Source organism: Pelmatolapia mariae, linkage group LG18 (assembly GCF_036321145.2).
Source record: "Pelmatolapia mariae isolate MD_Pm_ZW linkage group LG18, Pm_UMD_F_2, whole genome shotgun sequence".
NCBI lineage: Eukaryota > Metazoa > Chordata > Actinopteri > Cichliformes > Cichlidae > Pelmatolapia > Pelmatolapia mariae.
In genome coordinates this window covers 12,914,210-12,939,435 of record NC_086243.1, presented here as the reverse complement: position 1 = coordinate 12,939,435, position 25,226 = coordinate 12,914,210, and the positions used below count along the sequence as shown (strand labels likewise).

The following is a 25,226-nucleotide window of genomic DNA, read 5'->3' as shown; positions in this document are numbered from 1 at the left end:
GCCAGTGTGTGTGTCTATGTGTGTGTGCGTGCGTGCGTGTGTGTACCCTGTGTTTGCCTATAAGTGTGCATACTCTCCACCCACGCCTCTCGGTAGTCGTGTTATTCCAGGAAATCTTCCCTCTGAGTCTGTCTCGTACTAGAAGCGAGGCTGTCATAAAAGGAGAGATACAGCTCTCAGGGCTCAATTAAGAACACAATCCCTTTGATAGAGATGATAGCGTTAGCAGGAAAAATAGTGTTAAGCTGTCACAAGGCTTAGTTTACCACCAGAGCTATTGATCCGCTCCAAAATTGGTTGGCATTTACAAGAAACTCGGTTGTCGTAACAGAGGGCTTTGGTAAAATTGAAAGAACCGCTTGAAATTGTTGCTGTAATTGCATCTCCATGGGGCCCATAAGACTCTGCAGAAATGGGTTCATTCATAAATTGTGAGATAAAGAGTGAGAAAACTGGTCTGAAGGTCTTTGTTATCACCGGTGAACGGAGGCAAAGGACTTTGTGAGTTATTGCGCACCAGCAGAGGGAGCCCTCCATTCCCTCTGTCTGGACCCCGAGGGCATACTGATGTAACAGCAGGGTGGATGCTCACAGGTTTCCCCCCTTGGTTGCCGTACCATCTCCCACCCTTCTTTGCTCTCAGTCTGTATCCTCTCTTATGCAGAGGTACAACATGTCTTGTTTCTTTTCTCTGTTGCTTTGCACCTAGTTCTCCCTGCGATTTTTTTTCTCTCTCTCATCCTTCTTGTGCCGAATCGTGCTGGGGAAAGGAGCAGACTATCACACCTTTCTATTTTTGTGTCTTTCCTCTCTGCCTCTAAATTTACCTCCTCATTCCTAGAAAATAAGGAACCCCGTGCTTCTTTCCATTCCAACTCTGGATGTTGATTTAATTTCATATTAAAGCGTAAATCCCTGTGCAAGTGGACGTACAGATGAATTAACCGAGGGGTTTTTTTTTAGTCTTGAGGTTTACTGTAATCTGTAATTGCTCATGGGAACGCACTTGAATCTTTTTTTAAAAATTGAATTGACCTTAGGGTGCTGCGGGAGATTGCTGTATTGCTTCTTAAGGTTAACACGGGGGTGAGCAGTTAGTGCAGAGGCAAGCATATGTAAAGCATGCCCTCTGCTTCGACACACACACACATCCACATTATGATTCACACAAGATCCTGACTGTGGTATAATGTTGGGTCAAAGGTCTCATCTGGTTTAATTGCTTTAATCTATAATGGCTGCTTGTAGTTATCGGCAGAACCATACCTCACGATGTGCGGCCGCGCGCGTGTGTGTGTGCATGTGTGAGTCCATGAGATTGCTCTGCTCCCATGTAACAGCCATGACCTTGGACAGAAGAGGATATAGATCTCCTTTCTCATCAGAGAGCAGCAGAGGAAAGCAGCAAGTGCGAGCACCCTCCTGTTTTTCTTTTCTGCCTCCACTCCGAGCTCGCTCTAATCCCGGTCTTTTATATCTGCCCTTCTCTCTTTTCTATCAGCCTCCCTCGTGGCCTCCATCTCTTTGTCCCTGATTGTTTTTATCTTTTGTTTTCTTCTCCTCTTCCTTCTCTATTTCTCTGACCTCCAGTGTAACGGTAAGGTGGGAGCTCCCGTACGCTTTCTGTAATCAGGTGGAGCTCCTACAACTGCTTAACAAAGGCTCACACGCGAGCACGAATGGATGTGTGCGCACTTATGCACACACACGCGTGCACACACTCTCCCACACTTATCCTATCTTAATGCATGGCTGGGGGGCAGTTTGGTGGTCTCGGTCCAGAGAATAGTGGCACATATTCCGGGGGCTGGCTGATAGATGGGGTTATAAATACAACTCAGTGACAGAGAATGATTCTGCTGTGCGCGCTTCACCTCATGGACTCATTGTGTGTGAGGCTGTGTGTGTTTAACTGTGTGTGTTTAAGTGTGTACGTGAGAGAAAGGCTGAGAGACTGGGATTTTAAAAAAGTGTGAGACAAAGCAAAATGCATAAGGAGAACAAGAAGAAAGACAGACGAGGGAATGCAGTTAAAAAAAACAGCTGAAGAGCTCAACCATATTTCTGAGCTCTACTGAGCAGAGCATCCATAACAGCACCCACAAGAGCCTTTGTGTTGTGTTATACTTAGTCATATACTTAGTCATCGGTGGCTAAGAGGGTTTGTATTACACTTAACCTAGTAGTTTTTTTTTAAATATTATCGTGGTGTTTCAAAGGTGGAGGGGTTAAGCATTCTTATTTGCCTTTTTGATGAGAGTCTGACGAGAAGACTGAAATCAGTGTCATGTCTCTGTGCCAGACATGAAGCTCAAGCCAGAAGCTAGCCAGCTTAGCTTAACTCCACTCCGGTCTGACCCCCTAAACTCCCCAAATTAATGCATTATGTCTGTCTGTATTTATTTTGTTTATTTTGTCTGTGTGTAAAGTCTAAAAATGGCTGCATGGTACAGTAGTGTCGCTGATGGTCTCGGTCTCTTAGTTAGGTCACTGCCAACATGTAGTCCACCATCATTTTTATTTACTGGGATTTATGTGTGTTGTACAGATGTGAATGTGGCAGATGTTCTTCAATCTATTCCTTTAAAGATAGAAAAACAATATTAAGTATTCATTAAGTTTCCATTCATGTTACAATTCAGAACAATATCACTCCCCCAAAAACAGCCATACCTTCTTTTAGCACTAGGGTTAATTCATGTATGAGAAACAAGATATAGATCTTTCAAGCAGCTCTTAAAAAAAAAAAAAAAGACAAGATAAGGATCTAAATTATGAATGCCATATGCATATTTCCTGTGTATCCATATGTTTATTTTCACTTTTGGAAACGATATGGGCTGTTTTTGTATTTTATATTCAGAAGTGTTGTGAGACAGGAGTTTATTTTTATCTCAGTTCCCACCACGGGGATGAATATGTGCAAGTCTCAACCAGCTGAGGCTTGAACATGAACAGTTTTTAGGCTTGAATGATTCCCTTCGGATGTCGAGTTCATTAATGTCAAAGGAAACCTTCCTCGGCTTGCGATGTGTGATGGCTGTAGTGAAGTTTGGCTATGTGGCCCCTCCCCCATTTTCTGCCACCACATCTGCTGACCCCTTCCCCCTCTCTGATATGAACAAGCCCTTAACTGCTGGTCAAATTACTGATCTACCCACCACCCTCAAGCTCTCCTTCTTTTCCCTCTAACTGTCCTTCCTCACTCACACACACAGCGCACCCCTGGCGTCCTTCGTCCCGGATATGTTTGTTTTTGTTTATTTATTTATTTATTTATTTTTGGCTAAATTGAATTAGGTTGTTTCCGTGTCTCCTTACTCCTTTCTCTCTCTCATATTCTGTCTTTTTTGTGGTTGTTGCTGCGGCTGTGAAAGGCTACATTAACCAGCTTTGCAAGCAAACATCTTAGCATTTGGTTCAGTCGTTGATGTAACATCTTTACTGGCCAGTGCTTCAGACTTTTTTCCTTTTTTTTCTTTTTTGTGCAGAGGAGCGGCTGAGAGCAAAACACCTGGAATGCTTCCAGAAAATACTGACAGCTACCCTTGAATTTGAAATTGATCAAATGTAGTTACAGTGTCTTTCCCTGTTTTAAACGTCAAACGACATTTGCTGAAGCATTTTAACTTCAGTCGTTTTTTAGCTCCATCTGATTTTTCTGTTTGTCACATGAAGGTGCTGTAACAGATACGCAATCTGCTAGGCATCTACTGTGCGTGTGGTAAAGACAAACAGTGATGTGTGTGCATGTGTTGATAGTTGGCCGGGTGCAACATCAGTAGAAAACCTGGGTAAGCACACTTTAATCTGACATGTGATTTCCTCTGTCTCGACTGCTGAGGATCACCCCAGAGATTCTGGGCCAATTTGCCCTCCTGTGACCAACCACTGTGTGACAGCTGCCTGTCTCTGTGTGTGTGAATGTGTGTGTTTGTGCTCTTGTCTGATCAACAGGAATGTCTTTAAGAACTAACAGGGCACACGCACACACACACACACACACACACACACACACACACACACACACACACACAAAAACGATCAACAAGAAGCAGAAAAGCAAAAAAAAGGAGAGAAATAAGCATGTAAGTGTTTGCAGATGTTGTATTTTATCAACAACAAAACAGAAGAAAAAAAAGCATTTTTAAATCAGCGCCACAGTGTCAGTGTGTGTGAGACACATGTGGAGGCATACAGCATGTTTCTGTGGTTGTTTCTACTGCAGGTTATTTCTGAATTTTCAGGGTCTTTGGTTTACGTTTGTTTGTGTGTGCACATCACTGTGTGTGTGTCTGTGTGTTTGCCGTTCCTTGCCCTTGATGAGTTGTTGGCATACTGGTGGAAGAAGCTTATTAAAGAAAACAAGTGTCTGGATCTGACTCGGTGTCACACTTCAACCCCGTAAGCATTCGACGAGCATGCACAGACGAAGCCGTGCCCGCACGCACACACGTACTCCCTCACGCTCACACTCCAGAGCCTCTTCAAGCGACAAACTAGGGCAGTGCTCCTGTCATAGTCTGTCAGAATATCATTGTTTCTGTCCTGCTACTGTTTCCAGTTTGTGAAATAGCAGAGTAGGCTAATCTGCCCTCTGCTACAATGTAATTCCAAAAGTGCAAGCTGAACGAGCCGAAGTTTATCACATACTTGAATATTTTAATATTTTGGGGGGATTTTGCACGATATGCCTTTTAGGTTGCTGGAGCTTTTTTCCCATTCAAATCTCCCCTTTTTAAAAATAAATAAAAAAAACTTCACAAAAGTCATTGCATTGAATTAGGTTTTCTAAAACATTGTTTGACCTTATTCCTGACCTCATAAAATGTATCTCATGGCTGCCATCTCAACCTGCTGGCTCACTTATGTTTCCCAGAATTTTTCAAAAGTAGAACAGGAGCAGAGCCTTCAGGTTTCAGGCCCGTCGTGTGGAACCAGCTCCTAGTTTGGATTCAGGAGACAGACACCTTCTCTACTTTTAAGATTAGGCTTACAACTTTCCTTTTCATAAAGCGTATAGTTAGTGCTAAATCGGGTGACCCTGAACCCTCCTTTGGTTATGTTGCAATAGGCTTAGGCTGCTAGGGGCTTCCCATGATGCACTAAGTGTTTCTTCTTCACTCTTTTCTTTTCATTCCTTGTGTATTTATACACTACTACTATATTTATAATTAACAGTTAGTAAAATTTGGCTCTTCCTCCCATAGTTTGCTTTTTGTCCCGTCTCTCTGCTCTTTTCTCCCTCCCATTACTCCCAGCAGGTCGTGGCAGATGGTTGCCCCTTCCTGAGCCTGGTTCTGCTGGACGTTTCTTAGTGTTAAAAGAGAGTTTTGCCTTCTTACTGTCGCCAAGTGCTTGCTGATCGGAGGGTCATGTGATTGTTGGATTTTCTGTCTAATATTGTAGAGTCTTTACTTTGCAATATAAAGCACCTTGAGGCAACTGTTGTTGTGAATTGAAGCTATATAAATAAAATTACATTTAACTGAATACATTTTTACTTGGCAAAAGGTGATTCTGTGTTATGAAAAGTTCTCCCTACAAATGATGTAGGTTTTCTGTCCTTTGTCAGGTTTGTTTTTCTGCAGATGGCTTGATTTGAATGCACCAAGCCTCTTTGTTTGATTTTGCTGAATCACTTTAATAGAGAAATTGTTGCAGCTTCACGATAAAGACAGAGCGAATGAGCGCTTTTGACGAGATGGCTTTGATTAAAGCTGACTTAATTTTGCGCCTGTTGAAGTGTAGTAAACCAACATAAGTTATTTGAACAGATGCATAGTGGGAAAGCAGCAAGAAACAGAACTGACTTAATGAAGGATCGGGATTAGAATTTAAATCAAATCAGCTGAATTATTCATAGATCCATTCGGTTTGCAGACAGTTATCACATATAAAGAAAATATAACATTCTTCTTCTTAGGATTCTTTCATAAAAGAAATAATTAAACGCTACATCCATAAAGGGCACATAATATTGCCTGAAATGTAGTAAAAACTTTTCCATATGTGACATAATGATGTTCATGTGTCTGAGTTATAAAAGGAAAACTGCTTTTAGCTCATAAGGTTAAAACAGACCATCGAAGCTATGAGGTAATCCATTAAAAATTTATAGTGAACGTCGAGTGACTTAATGTCTTGTCATTGCTGATTATATAATAGAGATATTTTGAACGGCATCCACCACAACAGAGTGCTGCCTTCACAGCTGCAACTTTTATCTTAACATGCTCTGCATCCAGGGTGCTCATTACAAATAAAGCTATAAATACTTGACTCTATTCACCGTTGCCTCCGTGTGGCATTCAATGGAAACATAAAAACAGGGGAAAGGGATGTTGTGTATAACAAAATGCCGGGAAGTCACTGGAGATAAGGATACAAAGGACATACTGTATCACTCAGTTTTAATAAAATGGCATGAGCACAAGGATGAGAGAGCAGATGGAGAGAGAAAAGCACAGGGCTGATTGAGAACCTCTAGTGGTTTGTGAATGACTAGAGAGAGGGCTGATGAAAAGACAGCAAGGGTAGCAGTCTTGGTGTGACGCCAGTGTATTCCTAAAGTTCAGGGCTCAAGTCTTCCCACTCCTTCATCCTGCTCTCCATCAGCTCATTTGTTGCCCTGACAACGCTCTTACTCGTTGAACTGCACTCTCAGTGGAGTGGAGCGTGGATAAAGGTGTGTGTGTGTTTTGTGTGCATGCTCTTTTTTTTTGGGCTGTTTTATGTGTTGTGAAATTTGTCCTGCATTCTTAAAGCCTATTGACATTTTGTTGAACTCAAAGGAATGGTCCTACAATCTTGGCTAGCTGTTTCCACAATTTTTGTTGAGCTAAGGTAACAGTTATTACCCCTTTATAATATAGCTACACGACAACTGATTATGGAAGTTTTCTACCTGAGAAAACACTATCATTCAGTCATGTGGGAAATATCTAAGGCATACTATATATAAAAGATGGAATTAGTCAGTGTACTATTGGTGCTAGGACCATACTGTTTGTTTGATTGCTTGGTTTTTAAGCCTGTGATGATCATATTGGAACTGACTGATTTTATGCAAAATTCTAAAAACTTCATTCAAGTGCAGCCGCTGCTTGCTTAAGCTTCGCAGCATCTCATTTATCTCCCTTTCGATTTTTTCTGAATTTGCAATTGAATTTATCAGGTATGTTTGAATTTGCAAGTTGTGATTAACATTTTTATTATAACACAAAACAGAAGCATAACAGCCTGGGTTTTATATTTATAGGAGAAGACAGTGAGATATCAGCATATTTAATGTAGTGTCAGCAGGACTCTTCGGGATCCACTAAGCCTACTCGTTTCAGTTTAATATGATGTGTTCTGAGATGAAAAGGATCTTATAAACTCATTATGTAGTCACATATTGTCCTCTAGATTGAGTCTGTTTGGTGGTCTTATTGTGCAGTCTCTCTCTTTGTGGCACTGGCACAGTCTTAAGGTGTGTGTGTGTAAGCATCCTGGTCTCTTTGTGCACCAGTCTGGCTGTTGGCAGTGCTGTTTGATTCTTGGCAGGTGGATCACAGCTTCTTGCAGCCCAGCTGAAGCGGTGGATACCATCCAGTGAGCGAGCGGTCGAGAGACCTAAAAAGACAGCGAATAAGAAAGAGAGAGGAAGACAGAGAGAGACAGACACCACAGAGGGAGGAAGCGGGAGTGTGAAGGAAAAATAGACAGACACAGAAGGAGATGAAGAGACAAAGAAACTGAAAAAAAACGTTTTGCACATTCTCCGCATTGTTCTATAAGTAGTTGCAGTTTCAGTGTTTTACTGCTTTTGTACAGGAATTTCTAATTCACAAATTCACACCCTCCACCCCCACCCCCACCCCCACCTCCTCCTCATCTTTCACTCTCAGAATGTAAACCTCACAGTCTGGTGTTGAAAATCAATATGACAGCTTGTTTCTCTGTAACAAAACAACTCTCACAGTAATCGGGTCACATGTGCACGACTACGGATCTGTGCACTTGTGTCCTCTGACAAAGGCCTCAGGCAATTAAAGTAATGTTTGGGTGTCCGTGAGCGAAATTGTTGGGTCCCCTGGAAGGTGTATTGTTAGCCAGAAAGGTTGGGAAAAACCTTCTTAGTAGATGTTTCTTTGCTTTCACATGGTCTCTCCACACTTGGAAGATGTTCAGCTGTCATGCTTAGCTGCTCACGACCTGGAGATTGCCTGTGCATGTTTGTGTGTGTGTATGTGTGTGTGTGTGTGAGAGAGACCAGTCATTAGATCAAATATGAACCTGGTCTGAGTGACTGAGTGATGAGCTTTGAGTTTTTATTCTGGGCCAAGGCAGGTCTTGACCAGGCTTAGATTTCACACTCACACACAATTCAGGCAATTTCCCCTGAGAAGGGGAAGAAGAGATAAAATGAGACATGATGAAAGTGTTTAGATAGACTGAGGTGTGGCTTTGTGTTTGTTTGGGGAAGACTGGAATGTATTTACATAATTTCTCTGCATCTTTGTCTTTGACACACGTCACGTACAGATACACAGCCATGCATACAGTATAGTCTGTGCATGCTGGCTGTGTCAGCAGCCAGGAAACTATACCTAATACATTATTGATGTGTCCAGTCAATGATTACAAGTGATAAGAGGTATTGACAGGAGGTGTTGGGAGAAAAGAAAAAGTGTTGATCTGTAGGTTTATGTGGTTGTGTTTTCCCAGTGGGCTGCAAAATGACTTTAAAGTAGGTCTATGTATTGACCTAGTAATGCTTTAGCTGACTAGACAACAATAAGACATATTTTGCTATAATGAGAAAAAAAACAGCAACTACAAAAAACAAACAATATTTTTTTTTCACGTTAGCCGAAATCTAAATTGGACATAAAAAAGGGTTAGTTACTGCTGATATTTAGAAACACAGAACATTTCATGAAGTTGGATTTAATGATGTTTGCTACCTGCAATTTAATGCTAACTGCTAATACCAAAAAAGGCATATCATTTTTTGTGCTTGAAATAAACAGACTGTGTTTGGAAAATAGTGCAACTTTTGTAAGTTGCCTGTAAAATGAACCAACACTATGAGCACTGTTTGGATATTGTGCTTATATAAATCTGGCCCCTAAGACGTTAACTGGTCAGTTTTAGCCGTTAGCTGTTTGATAGGCTAGGCTAATTCCATACACTAGAATAATAAAAGTGTCTTAAACCTGCTGTCTTTTTCAAGGTCACCAGGTTATGGAAGTTTGCTTCAACCTTTAAAACTATTATTCAATGGTCATTATCTCACAATTTCAAACTACATATCTCAAAATCTTGACTTAATAATGCTAACTTTTAAGAAAAAAACTCAAAATTTGGATAATGACATGAACTTTAACTTGTCTGTGGCAGAATCAAGTTTTAGACTAGGGGGCTTTTACAGGAGAGTTTGGCTGTCAAATTCCACAAATTTCAGGTATATATTCCACAAAATATTATCAACGTTTTTTATTCAGACAGTTCCTTTGGTCGAAAGCAGTTGTGAAAGAAAATTAATACGAAGTGACCTGTATTTTATCCAGACAAAGTAACTTATTTATAGACAGACACGGTGATTCAGAATTTCAGCTGAGTTAATTTAAAGTTTTAATCTTCCAATCATCTGCACTGTGTTGTGGAGATGAATGGTCTTTTTTGTAATTTGGGTGAATTGACCCTTTATAACTGTCAAAGCAACTCAGTTATACTCTCTGTGAAATACATGAAACGGTACTAAAAGAAGTGAATCACAGAGAATATCACATAATTCATAATTGCCTGTATTTGAAACAGGCAATTTTGCTAAATTCCTTGTTGATAGGACGCTTTTATCTTCGCGCAGAGATATGAGAGTGTGGGGGAAAATAACGTGTGCGCCCGTGTGTGTGTGTGCGTGGATGTGTGCCTCTTTGTTGGATTCTGAAATCATATATTATTATACTATTATGTCCCATTTCTCTGTGCCACTCCAAAGCCCATGAACTGAGCAAAGCAGTCTAAATGGTCTTTAGTTCCTCTAAATACACCATGGGCTGGAGGCTCCGTCTGACCTTTCGCTGCGCAGCACCTCTCCACCACTGTTTCTGTCTCATCCCTCTCATTTAATCTATCTCTCTCTCACCCCGGCTCCGCTGTGCAGCGCCTCTCTCTGCTTCATTATACCATGCGCGCTGCTTTCTTTGTGGCTGTTTTCTCACTCGCATACCGCTTTGTGCAAGTGCAAGCAGACACACGCAGATATGTGTGCTATGACACGCGCACAGTGCACATATATATACACGCATTATTACAGCATGACACGCCTCCCTGCTGTCACACAGTGTGCTGAGCGGAGGGGAACGGCTGGGTTTCAGTTAGAGCTGATGAGCAGCATGAGCGCAAGAAGAAGAGAAGAGAAGGAAAAGAGGAGGCTGGACCAATTTTACAGTCCCTTTGTTATACCTACTAGCAGTATGGATACACAGAGGGCCTTGTAAACAGACACGTTCAGCCCTTTTCAATTGAGCGATTAGCCTCATTTGCATTCAGGAGAGCAAACTTTACAGTAGCGGTAAATAGTTTTTCCAGGTCACTGCTCCTACCTTATAAAAATTGGAGTGAATATGAAAGTGCGCTGCTTAAAAGGGATGCTGCTTGTTTAAATTGTGTCACATCAGCAACTCACACAGCTGATCTTGGATCTGTGGATTGAAAGCATACATTCAAACCTTTTCACAGAGGAAGGATAACCTGTGAAGCACACACAATATGAGAGAGAGAGAAGAAAGAGCAAAGCAGAAGTCTCTGCAGATGGATACTGATTAAATATTGATGGTCAGCAGTGTTGAAGGCTTGATTAGGACCTGAGTGAGCCAAGAATGAACAGTGCCACACATCTATAAATGCACTAGCAAGTACCACGAACATATATCTGTGGTATTAGCAATTTGGCGATACATTGGTATCAGCCAGTATCAGCATTTATAACAACTGATAAATGAAAATTAGAAACATAAAGAAGAGACACCCTTCAACCATGTTAAGAGCGTTGCTGTTGCATACTTTGCCTGCAAGAGGGCATGCTGCAGCTTCTCTGCAAGTCTGGAAGAGTTTGGCACTGCATAAAAGAGCAATCCGTGAATTGTTGTGGCATATTTTCTTAATAGGAACTCCTAAACAGCTGCACATTACAAATGTCAGGGAAATCTGCAGGAACGTGTCTAGAAGAAACAAAAATATGATAAAAATGTATCAGACTTTGAAATAATTAAATATCAGTATGAGCCTTAAAAATATTATATCGCTCAGGCTCTACTAACAAGTGATAAACACACACACACACACAGGTGCAGAACCGTGCTGTGCAATCTAAACAGGTTTTCATTGTGCCTCCCATAGGTCAGCCTGCCACAGCGTCTTCTCACTTTTCACTCTCACCTTCCTGCATCCCTCCTCTACTTCCTCTTGTTATGCAGAGACCACACACTGGAAACAGCACGTTGAATTCAGAGGAAACCATATATGCACACGTCTTCAAATAACAACTAATGTACTTAAAATAAAGCATCAAAAGGCAAGCAGGTTATTATTGTACTATTCCTGCACTTAACAGCACAATAATCTCCTTCTAGCCACCGACTGAACTTTAAAAGTGAGCCTTAAGAAATATATATATAACATGTAACCAGCATTTTCGTCTGAGTACTCACTATATTGTCTGAAGCCAATTTCAACTGTAAATACAGTCTTTCTTACAGCTTCATTGAATGACTTTGTGTCCCCTTGAACTGGAACAGCTGCAGTGCAACCACAGTAATCTTGGAGTTAAAATTATAGGTTCACCAGTGCTTCTGATTCCATTGCTGGTGTACTCCAACACAACAAAAGATGCCCTTGTGGAACACATTTTGAAAGTGTCTTTGTGGAAAACTTACAATGCGACATAATGTTATGTTATACATTCAAGAGAGAAACATGCCGCACCATGTCTGGAAAACATCAGTCGTTCTTTAAGGAGGCAGGGATCAACAAATGCCACAAAAATGTCCTGTATGTGTCTGTTAACATGTTTCTCTTTTTTTTTATCTTCCTTGTGTTGTCACAGTTACTTTGCTGGACTCAATGTCAGCTTTGGCCGACCTGGGCTGGGAGGCTTATCCTAATGAGGGGGTGAGTACCTGCAGTGTGCAACACACACACATATATATATGATCTGGCACAAAATAAGATCTGATGGCATGTTATGTTGGCTTGCATTATTTCAGGGGAAGAGGCAAGGACTCAAAGCTAGCAGGAGGACTGGAGTGTGTGTTTTAGAGAGCACTGGGTTCATAAGCAGTCCTTGCTAAATCGGGAGTTTTCAGTGGGAATTTACAAATTATTTCTGCTACGCTGAAAACGCTGTGGTGCTGGAGCCTGCATTTATTACAGGCTGCGATTTTTGGGATGGAGTGAAGGGACACGATGGGGGGAGTAAATATTCCTACATAAGAGGAGATGGCATATGCATCCTAGTGTTTCTGCATTGTGTACAAGTGCCTACAGGGTGGGTGTGTTGCATAACTAGACTTTCTTGGTCATGGGGGACCACGGGAGTTTGGAGTGCAGCTATCATGAATCAGAGCAGTGAGAAGAGGAAGAGCATATAGAGGAAGAATGAAGAAGTGCATTCAATAGAGCGGATTCTGTATGTCACTGTAGTGCAGGGGCTGTTGAATGGCACTGAATTAATTCTATTTCCTCTTGAGTCACACTTCTCTCTCGCTCGTCTTCCCTCTCCACTATTCAGCATCAGTGTGTTAAATTGCAGGATGCCACACGCGGTTTCATGGTTGTGTGAAGTGGAGAGGCAGCTGATGTGTGCAGAGCCAGGCAAAGTTGTTTTCTCAGGCAATCAAGGGTATCGAGTTCGCTTAATTGAAATGCTCTTATTGTGCGGTCATATTGTAGATGTTTGTGGATGTTTTTATTTTTTCTGCGGTCCCTGCAGAAAAAGCAGAATGTGTTCCATCTGTGGCTAAACTAAGCAGGTCAATCTAATTTAAGTTACTTTTATTGAATATGTAGTTCAGGTTGGGGTGAACACGTGTTGTTAGTTTACCCTCAAAGAAACGTGTTGGCTGGAAAATGAAGCGTACCCCATCCTGAATATCTTTTTTTCATGGACTGTCAGATGGGGAGACGCTGGTCTCCACACAATACCTCTGTGAAATAAATATAGCCTCCTTTTATCCACCCGAGACTTTGCAAAAATAAAAGTGTTTAGAGTCTTTACTTTTTATCAGCTTCTTTAATCAGATCACGGAAATTAGTTTGTAAAATCTTTTGCTTTCATTGCCCCTCTCATGCGGTCGTTTGATACACGGAGCCGACGTTATCTCCCACCTGGATCGCTCTTTTTCATCTGGTAATTTAAGAAAATATACAAGTTTCTACAGTGAGCTATGATGTTGCCACAAAAATAAAAAATCTATTCTTTATTGACTTTTGAGGGTAATCAGGTACAGAGCAAATAAAAGGGAGTGCAACTGAAGGTGTCACAAAGGACTCCTCAAAAATTAAAAAACGAGAGACTTGCAAAGTGTAACCACTATAAATCACCTGAAACTCAACAGTTTAATTGTGGCAAACTTTTATAATTGATAAAAGTAATTTTATTTGAAGCCTCTGCCTCACATCACTTTTCATCCCACTTTGTACTTATCCACTTACGCACTAAGCAAATGAGCTTGAAACATAACTCATGTCAGCTCTTTATTGTTATGTTTTTTGTTACTTGTTTTAATCGGTTTTCTGTGTTTTCTAAATGTGTTTGGTTGAGAAAAACTTTTAAGGCAGGCTATGGGCCAAATTACTACTTTAAACCTTTTAGCCCAAAGTTTTACAGTTGCTGAATCTTTACTTTTCTATTTCATTGTGATGGTCCTTGGAGTAAAAAATGCATTTACCTTGCCACCTATCCTCAGGGAAACCACCACGTCAGCACTGTTTAAGTCTTCACAGCAGCTCCTGGCACAGTTTGGCCTTCTACTGGAAGTTTATTCTTACAAGATCCAATAAAGCTAAAAATTTCTTGCCACAAGATGTTACTGCTTGCAATTTCTGCACAATTCAAGTCACGGACTGTATCTCTATTTGTAAAGCTGCAAACTAGCTATTTAATTTTCAGCTGGTGGCATTCAACATTAAAAAAACAGTATAGAGACCAACAAGGGCTGCCAATCGTGCTGGCAAAAGTGCTGTTTGTTTATGATGATTCTGCATATGTCTAAAAATGAATGTCGTAAAGATTTACTAACTTGTGTAGAAGAGAAGTAATAGAGAGCGATAAGAGACTCAGAGAGGAGAGAAAATGTGCAAGGGTGGTGAGAATGCCTTGTGTTTTATATCAGGGGGATTATCTAGTTGACCTTTGAGCTTTAAACCTGAGGATTATTCTCAGTGAGAGGCAATTCCCACCAATATCAGGCCAACGTCTACCTGAATTAGTCCAAAATCACACTTGACCCTCACGGGTCACGCTTAATCCGAGCCGTGCAGAGCCGGATGTGGCTGAGACTGAGTGGAGCGACCCATTTCTGTCACCACAAAGCAGTGAGGGACACAAAACAGATATGTCTTAATGATGTTTGAAAATGGGAGGCCCAACTGCCTCTCGGCTTCCCCAGAGGCTCCCCAGCCCTCACTGGTCCCCTGCCATTTTTTCTCAACTTTTTATCCCCTACTCTGTCATTTGTCTTTCTTTTTTTTTCTCCCCCTCGCTAAGCCAGAGCTTGTTCCAGAGTTTGGGGGCCAATTATGTCCTCATAGGTGTACCCATCAGATGATTGCAGAAGGAGGGATATTATGTTAAGCCGGTGAATGGTTGAACCTAAACGCTGAGCCGACGTCTCTGCTTCACTTCAAAGCAATCAAGCTGGCTCTGCGCTGATTGGCCGAGGTGATTAAGAGTTCAGGGAGGAGGGTTTCAATTTGAGCCAACAAAGCCCTGGCAATAGTTATAACTTGTGTGTGCATGTGTGTTTGTGTTTGTGCACTTGCGTCTTAAACAAGAAAGCTGAAACCCTTGAGCCTATCTCAACGTTTCCTCAGTTGTATTTTTAGGAGACTTTCTCTCAGTTGTGTGACGTATCATTAGCAAATTAGCAAAACCCGGTTGTTCTCAACTTCCTAAGCACACCTGCGTCTCACACCCGGCAAAAGTGACAACGAGCAGACTTTGCAAGCAGGGAAATAAGTTGCTCAACAGGAAGTGGCAGCAATCCAGCCACTCCAATCTCTGCCTACAAAGAAATAAACAAAGACATTATAAAGCCCTTTTTATCCCTCAATGACTATTCCCATAAATGCTTTAATCACCCCTCCCCGGGGACTCAGCTTTGTGTGTTTGTGTGGGTGGGTATGTGTGACCGTCCTGTGATGTCCGACTGGTCTCCGCTCTGCGCAGATGGATCTATTTAGCTGCCAGCCGTGCCTGTTATTTACCAACATTCATTCCTCTCTCTCTCTTTCTCTCGCCATCTTTCTTCATTTTTTTCCTCCCTCAGTCTTGCGTTTTTGTTCTTTCAGTTGAATCGAGTGCAGCTGATCACAGCGAGTCTCAGCCGCTGCATTCGTAAAATCGTCGAGCACGGGCCCAGTAATACGTCCTTTATGCTGTGTATAATCTCCAAACTCTTAACTGCCTGTCAGGGACATTTGTGTCAGCTGACTGTAGCAGCTTAAACAGTCCTCTGCCTCTTCTTCTTCTTTTTCTTCTTATTCTCTTGTTTTCTTCTTCTTCTTTGAATTTCTCTGTCTGCTGAAGTACTGTTAAGGTCAGGTTCAAGAAAGAGCTGGTTTTTTTCAAGCTCCAATTCATACACAGTAGAAGAGGCTGTGGAGATTAAAAACATCTGAGCGCACAGGAGAGCTGGCGAGTGAGCGCAAATGTGTGTGAGAATGTGTGTTTTTATGTGGCTCTGTTTTAGTGCTCAGGACTTCGAGGTGAAATGCGTCAGGCTTTTGCCGGGTTGTTGGGCTGTCACATCAGATTAACCTCAAGAATTCAACCTCAGCTTGGACTTCGCTTGTCTGAAAGTTTCTCTTTGCATTTTTGCTGCTTACTCGGCTCTTTCCTTGCCCGTCGCTTCTTTATTTCTCTGGACTTTTGGGACATGTCAGAGATAATTGGTGTTTACCTTGGTGGGTTGTGGTCTGGGTCCACTGTTGTTTGATTTTGCACAGGTTAGCGTATTTGTGTATACTGTAGTACGGTGTAACATGGCTGGGTAACGAGAACATGTAAGTAACTCTGTGCTCGTCACTCTGGAGCTTAAAGGCTTCAGCTTAAGATGATGACAGGAGCTCAGAACAAAGATGGTGGTCTCTTCATTCCTAGCCACAAACTAGAGCCTATCCAGTTTGTGTGTGTGTGTGTGTGTGTGTGTGTGTGTGTGTGTGTGTGTGTGTGTGTGTGTGTGTGTGTGTGTGTGTGTGTGTGTGTGTGTGTGTGTGTGTGTGTCAAAGAAAATTGAGTTAGCTTTCTCTTGAATGGATCAGATATCTTGAGACACTGAAACCACATTGGTTTATTTTCCTTTTCTTTAAGGAATAAAAATGTTCTTTTTCTTTGTGTGTCTGTCTGAGAGTGGTATACGCATGTGGGTGCTTGTCTATGTGTGAGTAGATAGAAATGTTTTCCTGCTCATGCGAGAAGTGTTCTCAATTACAGCCTTAGTCAGAAGTGGAAACAGATGGTAGTAGATGATGGGAGACAAAGTAGCTCTGTCCTACCTACTCCTTCTCTTTCTCCTTCTCTGTCTTTCTCTCTCTCTCTCTCTCTGCACGTCTCACACACACGTCTACCTCTTAAGCGTTAAATCGCCCGTTCACTTCAGGAAAAACATACCCACTTTGCGAACACGTGCAGCATAGACAAAGACAGTCCTTCAGTGATCTTGACACAGATCATCACTCATAGTCACCCATACATGAACACAGAACTTGCAGAGCAGTGTTGCTTTGCACTAAACCACAGTTCATTGAACTTAGACCCAGTTTCCCTGTAACCAGTCTTTAAACTGAGATCCTCTTTGTCCACGTGCTAACGATGAAAGGGAGTGGTGCTGTTGTCAGCCTGGGCCCAGTGCTGCTGAGCGTCACCCTGACTCAGTTTCACATTCCCTTGCTCTTTGATTTGAAATTTATGTTTTAGTTAAAGAGATTTCCCCTTTAACACAAATACTTCTCAGCAGCCCTCATCACTTCTCTTTTCCTTCCTCCATCCCCTCATCACTCATCCACTTACTCCCCCTTTTACTCTCTCTTCCTTTTTTCTTCCCTCCCTCTTCTCTGGAGCTTCATGCAATCTTTCTCCTTTTACCCTAATTCTTCTTTGCTAAATAATGGAATTATTTTAATATGCAATGTCCCAAATATGCTTGAAAAAGCTAAACTAGCAAATAAAAACGTCATTATAAATCATCTCTATTTACCTCCTGTTTTTTATTCTCAGTGGGAGGAGATCAGTGTCATGGATGAGAGGAATACCCCGATGAGGACCTACCAGGTGTGTAACGTCATGGAAGCCAACCAAAACAACTGGCTGAGAACGCGCCACATCAGCCGGGAAGAAGCGCAGCGCGTCCACATTGAGATCAAATTCACCCTAAGAGACTGTAACAGTCTACCCGGGGTCCCTGGTACCTGCAAAGAGGTTTGCATCACACAAGCATAATACACAAGCAAGCTTCATAAACACATGATCAGCATGTGGGCTTTTCGGTTAGATAACAAATGCCGATGCAGCTGGTGTGTGTGTTTGTGTTTAAGGCCTCCTGTTGCATTTATGCTGCTCGTTTGCCCACTCGTCCTGAGCAAAACATTGAGTGTTGATAGGCTCCATGGCTTCTGCTGTGTAGCTGTCTGCTCTTTGAAATATTTTTGGTGTGAAGTAAGAAGGAAAAAGAATACATTTCCTTAGTGTTTTTTTTTTTTTTTGATCAATAGCACACGGGTAAGTTGTATTTCAAGTTGAGTGGTTTTTTGTTTGCAGTTGTTTGCACTCCCGCAGAATATTCTCTGACTATCCACTGTGCTCGGCAGCATTTGCAGCATCTTCTTTAACTCCTCAAATGTGTGACTTAGTAGATACATCTTAATTAGACCACTAAGTAGATCATTTACAAATTAGACACATTAATTGCAGTTTATTTATTGCTGTGCTGTGAACTGTATGAATGGAAGTACATTTAAGGCATATTTAAGACCATCGCTTTTCCTGTTCTTATATGAAGGTTGTTAACATGTGTATTATCAACAGGTCTGTCAAAAGGAGGTGTGTGTAATCTAGTTACTGTAATGTAGTTAAAAAATACAAAATAACTTATTTTTTATCCGTTTCCAGTCAGAATACTAAACACAAACAGAGAAACACAGAAAAATAACACGAAGCAATAGCTGGAGAATAAATCAAAGTTTATTCTACAGGCTTTTTTCGTTCTTTTTATTAATCTTTTTCCCGCCCTCCATTCTCTTATAACACTGCTCTGTTCTGTATACATTTCAATTCGTCTGTCCCTTATATGCCTTTCAGTCTTACTACATCTCCAGAATAAATAATGGGCTTAATGTGACAGTTTAGAGCTGCGCTCTCATGAAGCTGCAGACAGCGTTGCTGACTTTCAATCCAGACAGATGCACTGAGATATGGAGACAAGCTGCTGAAGAGCTGCAGAACAGTGGATGCCTTGTTAAAATTTCACATTGGATGGACCCGCTCATACTTTTTATCTGTCTCGGTTAACTGTACGTCGTTCTGTCTTGTGTGATAACTTTGATTTTTACTGCCTGAAAACTGATGGATGCTGTTTGTTTTTGCAGACATTCAACATGTACTACTATGAGTCCAACAATGCAAACCTGTGGTTTATTAAGGAAAGTCAGTACATCAAAATTGACACTATTGCTGCAGATGAGAGCTTTACACAGGTAAGGATACTCACACAGAGAGAGCATAAGAACACTTTCAATTGCTTTCAGTTTGCTAAAGATTGCATTATCCCATTCACCAAACTCACATGTAAAATATATCTGTTGTTTACAGGTGGACGTTGGCGACCGTGTCATGAAGCTAAACACGGAAGTGCGGACCATCAACAACTTGAGTAAAAAGGGTTTCTACTTGGCCTTCCAGGACCTGGGCGCCTGCATTGCTCTGGTCTCAGTGAGGGTCTTCTACAAGAAATGTCCACTCACTGTACTAAATTTGGCCCAGTTTCCTGACACAATAACGGGTGGAGAAACGGCACTGGTTGAGGTGCATGGTGTGTGTGTGAACGCCTCTGAGGAGTTTGAGCCTCCCAAGATGTACTGCAGTGCAGACGGCGGATGGCTGGTTCCCATCGGGAGGTGTGTGTGCAAACCAGGCTTCGAGGAGAACAAGGACATGTGCCAACGTGAGTGGGGTTGGGGTCCTCAGGCATGTAGGGGACAGAATGTAAGCGTGCAAGTGTTTGTGCATTTGTGTGGGAGAGACAGACAGAGACAGGACAAATGAGGAAAAAGTGTGGTGCTGACATGTTTTGGTGATTAATTCAATTAAATTCAATTCAAGTAGTTTTTATTTATATAGCAGCAAATCACGACAAAGTTTCCTTAAGGTGCTTTATATTGTAAGGTAAAGACCATACAATAATACAAAGAACACCCCGACAATCAGATGACCTCTATGAGCAAGCGCTTTGGCGACAGAGGGAATGAAAAACTCCCTTTTAGCAGAAAGACACTTCCAGCTGAACCAGCCTCATGGAGGGACACCTCTGCCATTGGCTGTGAGTGGAGGAAGACAGGACAAAGACACACTGTGGAAGACAGACAGAGATTAATAATAACTAATGATTAAATGCAGAGAGATGTGTCTGTCTCCCGAATCCAAACTGGGAGCTGTTCCACAGAAGAGGAGCCTGAAAGCCGAAGGCTCTGCCTCCCGTTCTACTTTTAAATACTCTAGGAATAACAAGTAAGCCTGCAGTCTATGAGTGAAGTGCTCTAATGGGGGTGATACGATACTATGAGGTCTTTAAGATAAGATGGGGCCTGATTATTCAAAACCTTGTAAACAATGAGAATTCTGAATTTAAAAGAGGGCCAATGAAGAAAAGTCAGTTTGGTAGAAATATGCTCTCTCTCTTTCTAGTCCCTGTCTGTACTCTCGCTGCACCATTTTGCTGCTACTTTCAGTCCCAACTTTTTTGAGACACACTGCTGCCATCAAATTCAAAATAAGCTCATATTTTTCCCAAAACACTGAAGTATCTCACTTTCAAAGGTTGATGGTTTCTATGCTGTACTGTGAGTAGTTTTAAAAGATTTACAGTTTATTTTGTTCTGTTTTTATTCACATTTTGCACAGTGTCCCCACTTTTTTGGAAGTGGTGTTGTGTATAAAAGTGTGTACATATCTATGTGGCTGCCTCTGCATGCAGATGCACTGTAGTGAATTTTGCAGTGAAACAGAGGATGGAATGACAATGACTCTATGTATTTAGGTTAGGGACACACTTTGTGTGAATGTGTTTTTTTTTTAACTGTATGTGTGTGTGTGTGTGTGTGTGTGTGTGTGTCTGTGTGTGTGTGTGTGTGTGTGTGTGTGTGTGTGTGTGTGTGTGTGTGTGTGTGTGTGTGTGTGTGTGTGTGTGTGTGTGTGTGTGTGTGTCATCCCTCCCAATACAGCGAAAACAGCTTTTGTAGAGGAAAGAGTAGAAGTTGCTTTAAGGCATCTCCTCTTTTGTATGTGTGTGTGAGTGTGTGTGTCTGACAGAGCTGAACGTCTCATTTTCCCTTCTCAAGTAGAGGCGAGCAGTATGAGTGTGTGTGAGAAACTGCTTATTGATGTGTGTTGTGTTGCAGGAGGGGAGGAAAAGGTATGCCTTAGGAAGCAGATTATTGAGTTGTAAAACTCCCCAGATGGTGTGTGCAGTATGTGTGAGTTTGTGTGTACATACTGTGCATGCATGCGTTTGAGTGAGCAAGCTGTATTAAGCTCATGCTGTCACCTGTCCCTACGGGCTCACTTCCTCGCCGAAAAGAAAATGGAATCGTAGATATTCATCACTGCAGACTTGAAATCGGTGCGCATAATGCAATTTCAGTTGTTTGGGAGAAGCAGCAGCCAAGACGCCCAGAAAACTTGGCAGTTGGGCCTTAGAGACAAGTGAATAAGAACAAGCTGTACTCTGCAGTTTGCAGACTGGTAATGTGCGCAGATTGTGGCAGAACTTGAGTTGCATCTCAATCATGAAACGCAGACTGTTGAGCTACATGCCTGTCTTGTAAATGTACACACTGTAGTTCTTTGACAGGTGAGCTGGCTGTCAGATGATTACACTATGCAGGTCTTTGTCACAGTACTAAAAACTATTTGAAGTTAGTCTGACACAGCAGGGTGCTTGACCTCAGTGATCTCCGTGACCTCGTCGGCCAGATTCTTGACTCTTCTCACTCCAGAGAGAATAAATAGAGTAATAAAGGAGCATTTAACAAGCTGGCGTAAACTCTAAAGTCTAAACAGTCTAGCTTTTGTGTGCACACGTATGTGTGTGTGCTGCAATTGTGTGCAAAGGTAATGATGGAGTCTTATTGACAGTCTGAGGTCACATGCCAGGAAATATATACGGCCCATGTCTAATAGGTTAGGGTCACCAGAGATGCAGGGAAAACAGGTGTCCACTGCATTCAACATGGGAAGGAAAGCCAGGTTTCTGTATTCATATGTAGCAATTATTCTGGGAACAAAAAAGAAATAAATAAATAAAAATTTTCAATAGATTTTAATTCCTTTGTGGTGAATTGGAGCTTCTCTCCCGCAGGGATGTCTGCGCCACCTACTCGGTATTAGGAAAAACATTTTTTTGTAGGATCATGGGAAGGATTTGCATAGCAATGAAATTTCCTCATACAGCAGGAGAATTCGCTGTCCCACGAGTGTCAGCCAAACATATCAACCAAACATAATAATGCCAAAAATTCACTCCCTGGAAACCAGCTTTCTTTTGTTTTAAATAACTTTGTGCCTGTGCTGCGTTTGCATGAACATGCTTCTATTTTCATACTATCACCTTACCTTGTCAGAATTCACTTAGCCAGCTAATGCGGCTGCATCCGTAATCAGCCTCATTTTAGCAAGCGGATTCACAAAAGACATGAGAGGACACACAACAAAAAAAAGTACATCAACTCAGTACGTTGCACTTTAATGTGTTCCTGAGAGAACAACAGCCAGGCTTTTAAAGGGTCCTCTCAGCGCTCTGCATCAGCTCCAAACAATAGGTTCCTGGCCTGAAACAGTCTGGAGGTCTGGAGGTCTTCCATAGGGAAAACACACTCTGCTAATGCATTTAAATCATCCGCTCTCGTTTGCTGTCACACAAAGAGATGAAGAGGTGAGGTTCGGGGAGAGAGCTTCAGGAGGGCATTTTGTAATTGTCATTGTAGCACAAGTGAGCGAGCCATTTAATGGATGTCTTCAATTCTCTCCTTCCTTCTTGTTCCTTTTGCGTGTGCTTGTTTTTTTCTTTTCTACCATTTAGCACCTTTAACATTCACCGCTATATCGTCTTGTGTTCTCTGTGATTCTTTTTCTTGTCTTTGGCTTCTCTTTTTCTCTCTCTGTCATTCTTTCCCTCTGCCTTCCTTTCTCTCTGTTTTTCTGTCCTTTTCTTTCTCACGGTGCAAAGCGCTAATGGAATCATTACTAGCCCCTCTGTGTTAGACAAACACCAGGCACCTCCAATTACAGCTTTTTTTTCACAATTTCTGTCTCTTTCCCCTCCCCTTGTCTATTTTCTAACCTTTTTTGTGATGTCTCCTTCTATTATGGGACTGTTCTCCACCTCTTGTTTTCGACAAGCCACCCATTTTGCTCCCCACCCGCCTCCTCTGCCATTGTCTTCTTTTTTTTCCACCTCACCATTTTTCTTTCTGTCTCACTTCTCCTCCTAGCAGCCCTTATCTCCTCTGTCTGCACTTGTTAAACATTTATAGATCATGGGTTCATCTTTCTCTTCTTCCTTTTTCCAACCCAATGCTTCCCGTTCCCCGGAGAGAGTGTGAAGCTAAGTGTGTTTAAATGTATGGATATGTGTGTTTTGATCTTGTTAATCGAGCGCACTGTAATAGATTAAATCCGGCGGATTGTTTCATGACATATAAGGGGAAATATATCGTTCAGGATAAACAGCACACATATCAACAGACTGTGGAATGGGATACAGCGGTATTCATGGGAAATGTGGTCTTAATTTTGAATAACATAAGCAAAAACAAACCACGAGGTTGAGATGTAAACAGTCCTCTGTCATCTTGATATATTTTTACTGAGTTATCATAATTAATGCGACAGTGATGATATATGACTCCATGTTCTTCTTATTGCCTGGAAATCTCATTAAAGGACCAAAACAAATTAACGGTAATGCTTTTTGGCTTTTGCTAACTTGCCTGTGGCACTCACTCTTATCCAGTCCTATTAAAGACAGTCATTAAAATCAGGGACAAAGATTTATTTGCTTTACTTTTACAGGTCGAATAATTTCTTCTGAGATTTCCTGGAAGTAAACTGTGTAATTCGGTACCTTCACCTTCTGTTTCTGAGAAAGACCCAAGAAACAATACTTTTAGAGGTATCAACTTTTCAAAGGAATTTCTTTCAAAAGTTCCTGGAACATTTTTTTTTTCATAGACTAAAATATTCTATGTTGTGATAACCAATACAATGAATGAAAGTTTATTCATGATTGTTCATTCTTGAAGATGCTGTCTTATACCCCCTCTATTTTTTAAAAAAAAAATAATAAACCTATGGGGCTTTTAATATAAAGTTTAAAAACAGAAGGGACCATCTACCAAGAAGGAACTGACTAACCTTTAGTACTGACCTAGATCACCTTCATTAAAAATTTTGATTCAGGTTACTGGCTATGGCAGTGAATCCACTCTGCTAATGCCATTAGTTGTGTTTTCAGCCATGCACTAAAAACAGTGTTGCTGCAATGGCCTTTAACTCCTTTGCTCAGTCTCAAGAAATCATACTCATCTGCTTTGTCACTACTGAAATTGCATAATCGCCCTCTCTCTCCTTCTCTCCCTCTGTGTAGCTTTTGCACTACCTTGTCAGTTCAACTCCGTCTCTCTCCACCCCATGCACAAGCCTCTGTCTGCGTAGCCAAAGCCCCGCTCCTCCACTCCCTCCTCTTTCCTTCTCCTGCTTTCTTTATTCTATGTGCCTTTGTCTCTTGTGCATTCTGGTCCTGCTCGCCCTCTCTGTTTCTGTCTGCCACTGTTTTCTTCTATCCCCTCTATTTTCACTGCATACTCCCTTGCCCTCTCCTGTTGTCTCTGTCTTTCATAGCTAGTAGGGGATGTAGTGAATACTCCTCTCAAACCTCTCCTGCTTTAAGCCCTAGGGGTACATGCTGAAGGGCAGGAGTGTGTGTGGGTGTGTATGTATGTAGCTGTGTCACCTACGTGTGTGCTTGTGTGTTCTGTCCTTCTCTGTGGGTCTGACAGCACCAATTACTGCCTCAGATGTGGAGAGATGGAGGAGACGAATTGAAGGAGGGCAGACACATGTCACCTCAACACAAGTTTTCCTCCCTTCCTCTTCTCTCCTTCTTTCTGAGCTGAAAATAATATGGGTCAGCATCACACGTCTGTCCGTCCACTTGTCTGATAGTCTTTTTTTCCCCCCTTTTCTTATTCATTTGCTTTTTTGATGCTGCCATGAAGTAGTTTACAAGAGGAACTTTTCAAAGTAACACCACACTCCTCATACTGATTCCACTCAGCTCTCCTGCTGTTCTTTTCACTTCTCCAATTGGATCGAAACCAAAGCGCGAAATACTGAGGAACGAGACCAATGTGCATCTGATTTGGTGTGAATTATCTGATCACTTATCACTACAGAGACACTGGGTTGCTACACAGAATATTTTAATAGTTAGACTCATTAATAAAAGAGTATAAACTATTTAACTTAGCATAAAGACTGAAAATTAATCAAAGATAATAAAATCCCCTACATGAGCTTCTCAAACTCAACAAATAATTTGTTATATCTCTTGATACACCACTTCAAAGTCTAGTCAAAGTAAGGTGAAAGCCTATCCCAGGTGTCCTGGGGGTTACAGTGGATGGATGGATGGATGGATGGATGGATGGATGGATGGATGGATGGATGGATGGATGGATGGATT

General features: G+C 41.6%; 1 protein-coding gene across 2 annotated transcripts in view; it reads left to right on the top strand.

Moving 5' to 3' along the window:
• Positions 1–25,226, top strand: part of epha4b (eph receptor A4b) — a 79,464-nt gene that overhangs the window by 1,953 nt on the left and 52,285 nt on the right. For both annotated transcript variants that reach the window (XM_063462900.1, XM_063462899.1), the window contains exons 2-5: positions 12,098–12,162; positions 17,489–17,689; positions 18,856–18,963; positions 19,079–19,430. In XM_063462900.1, the coding sequence (XP_063318970.1) occupies positions 12,098–12,162; positions 17,489–17,689; positions 18,856–18,963; positions 19,079–19,430 (726 nt within the window). The remainder of the gene's footprint in view (positions 1–12,097; positions 12,163–17,488; positions 17,690–18,855; positions 18,964–19,078; positions 19,431–25,226) is intronic.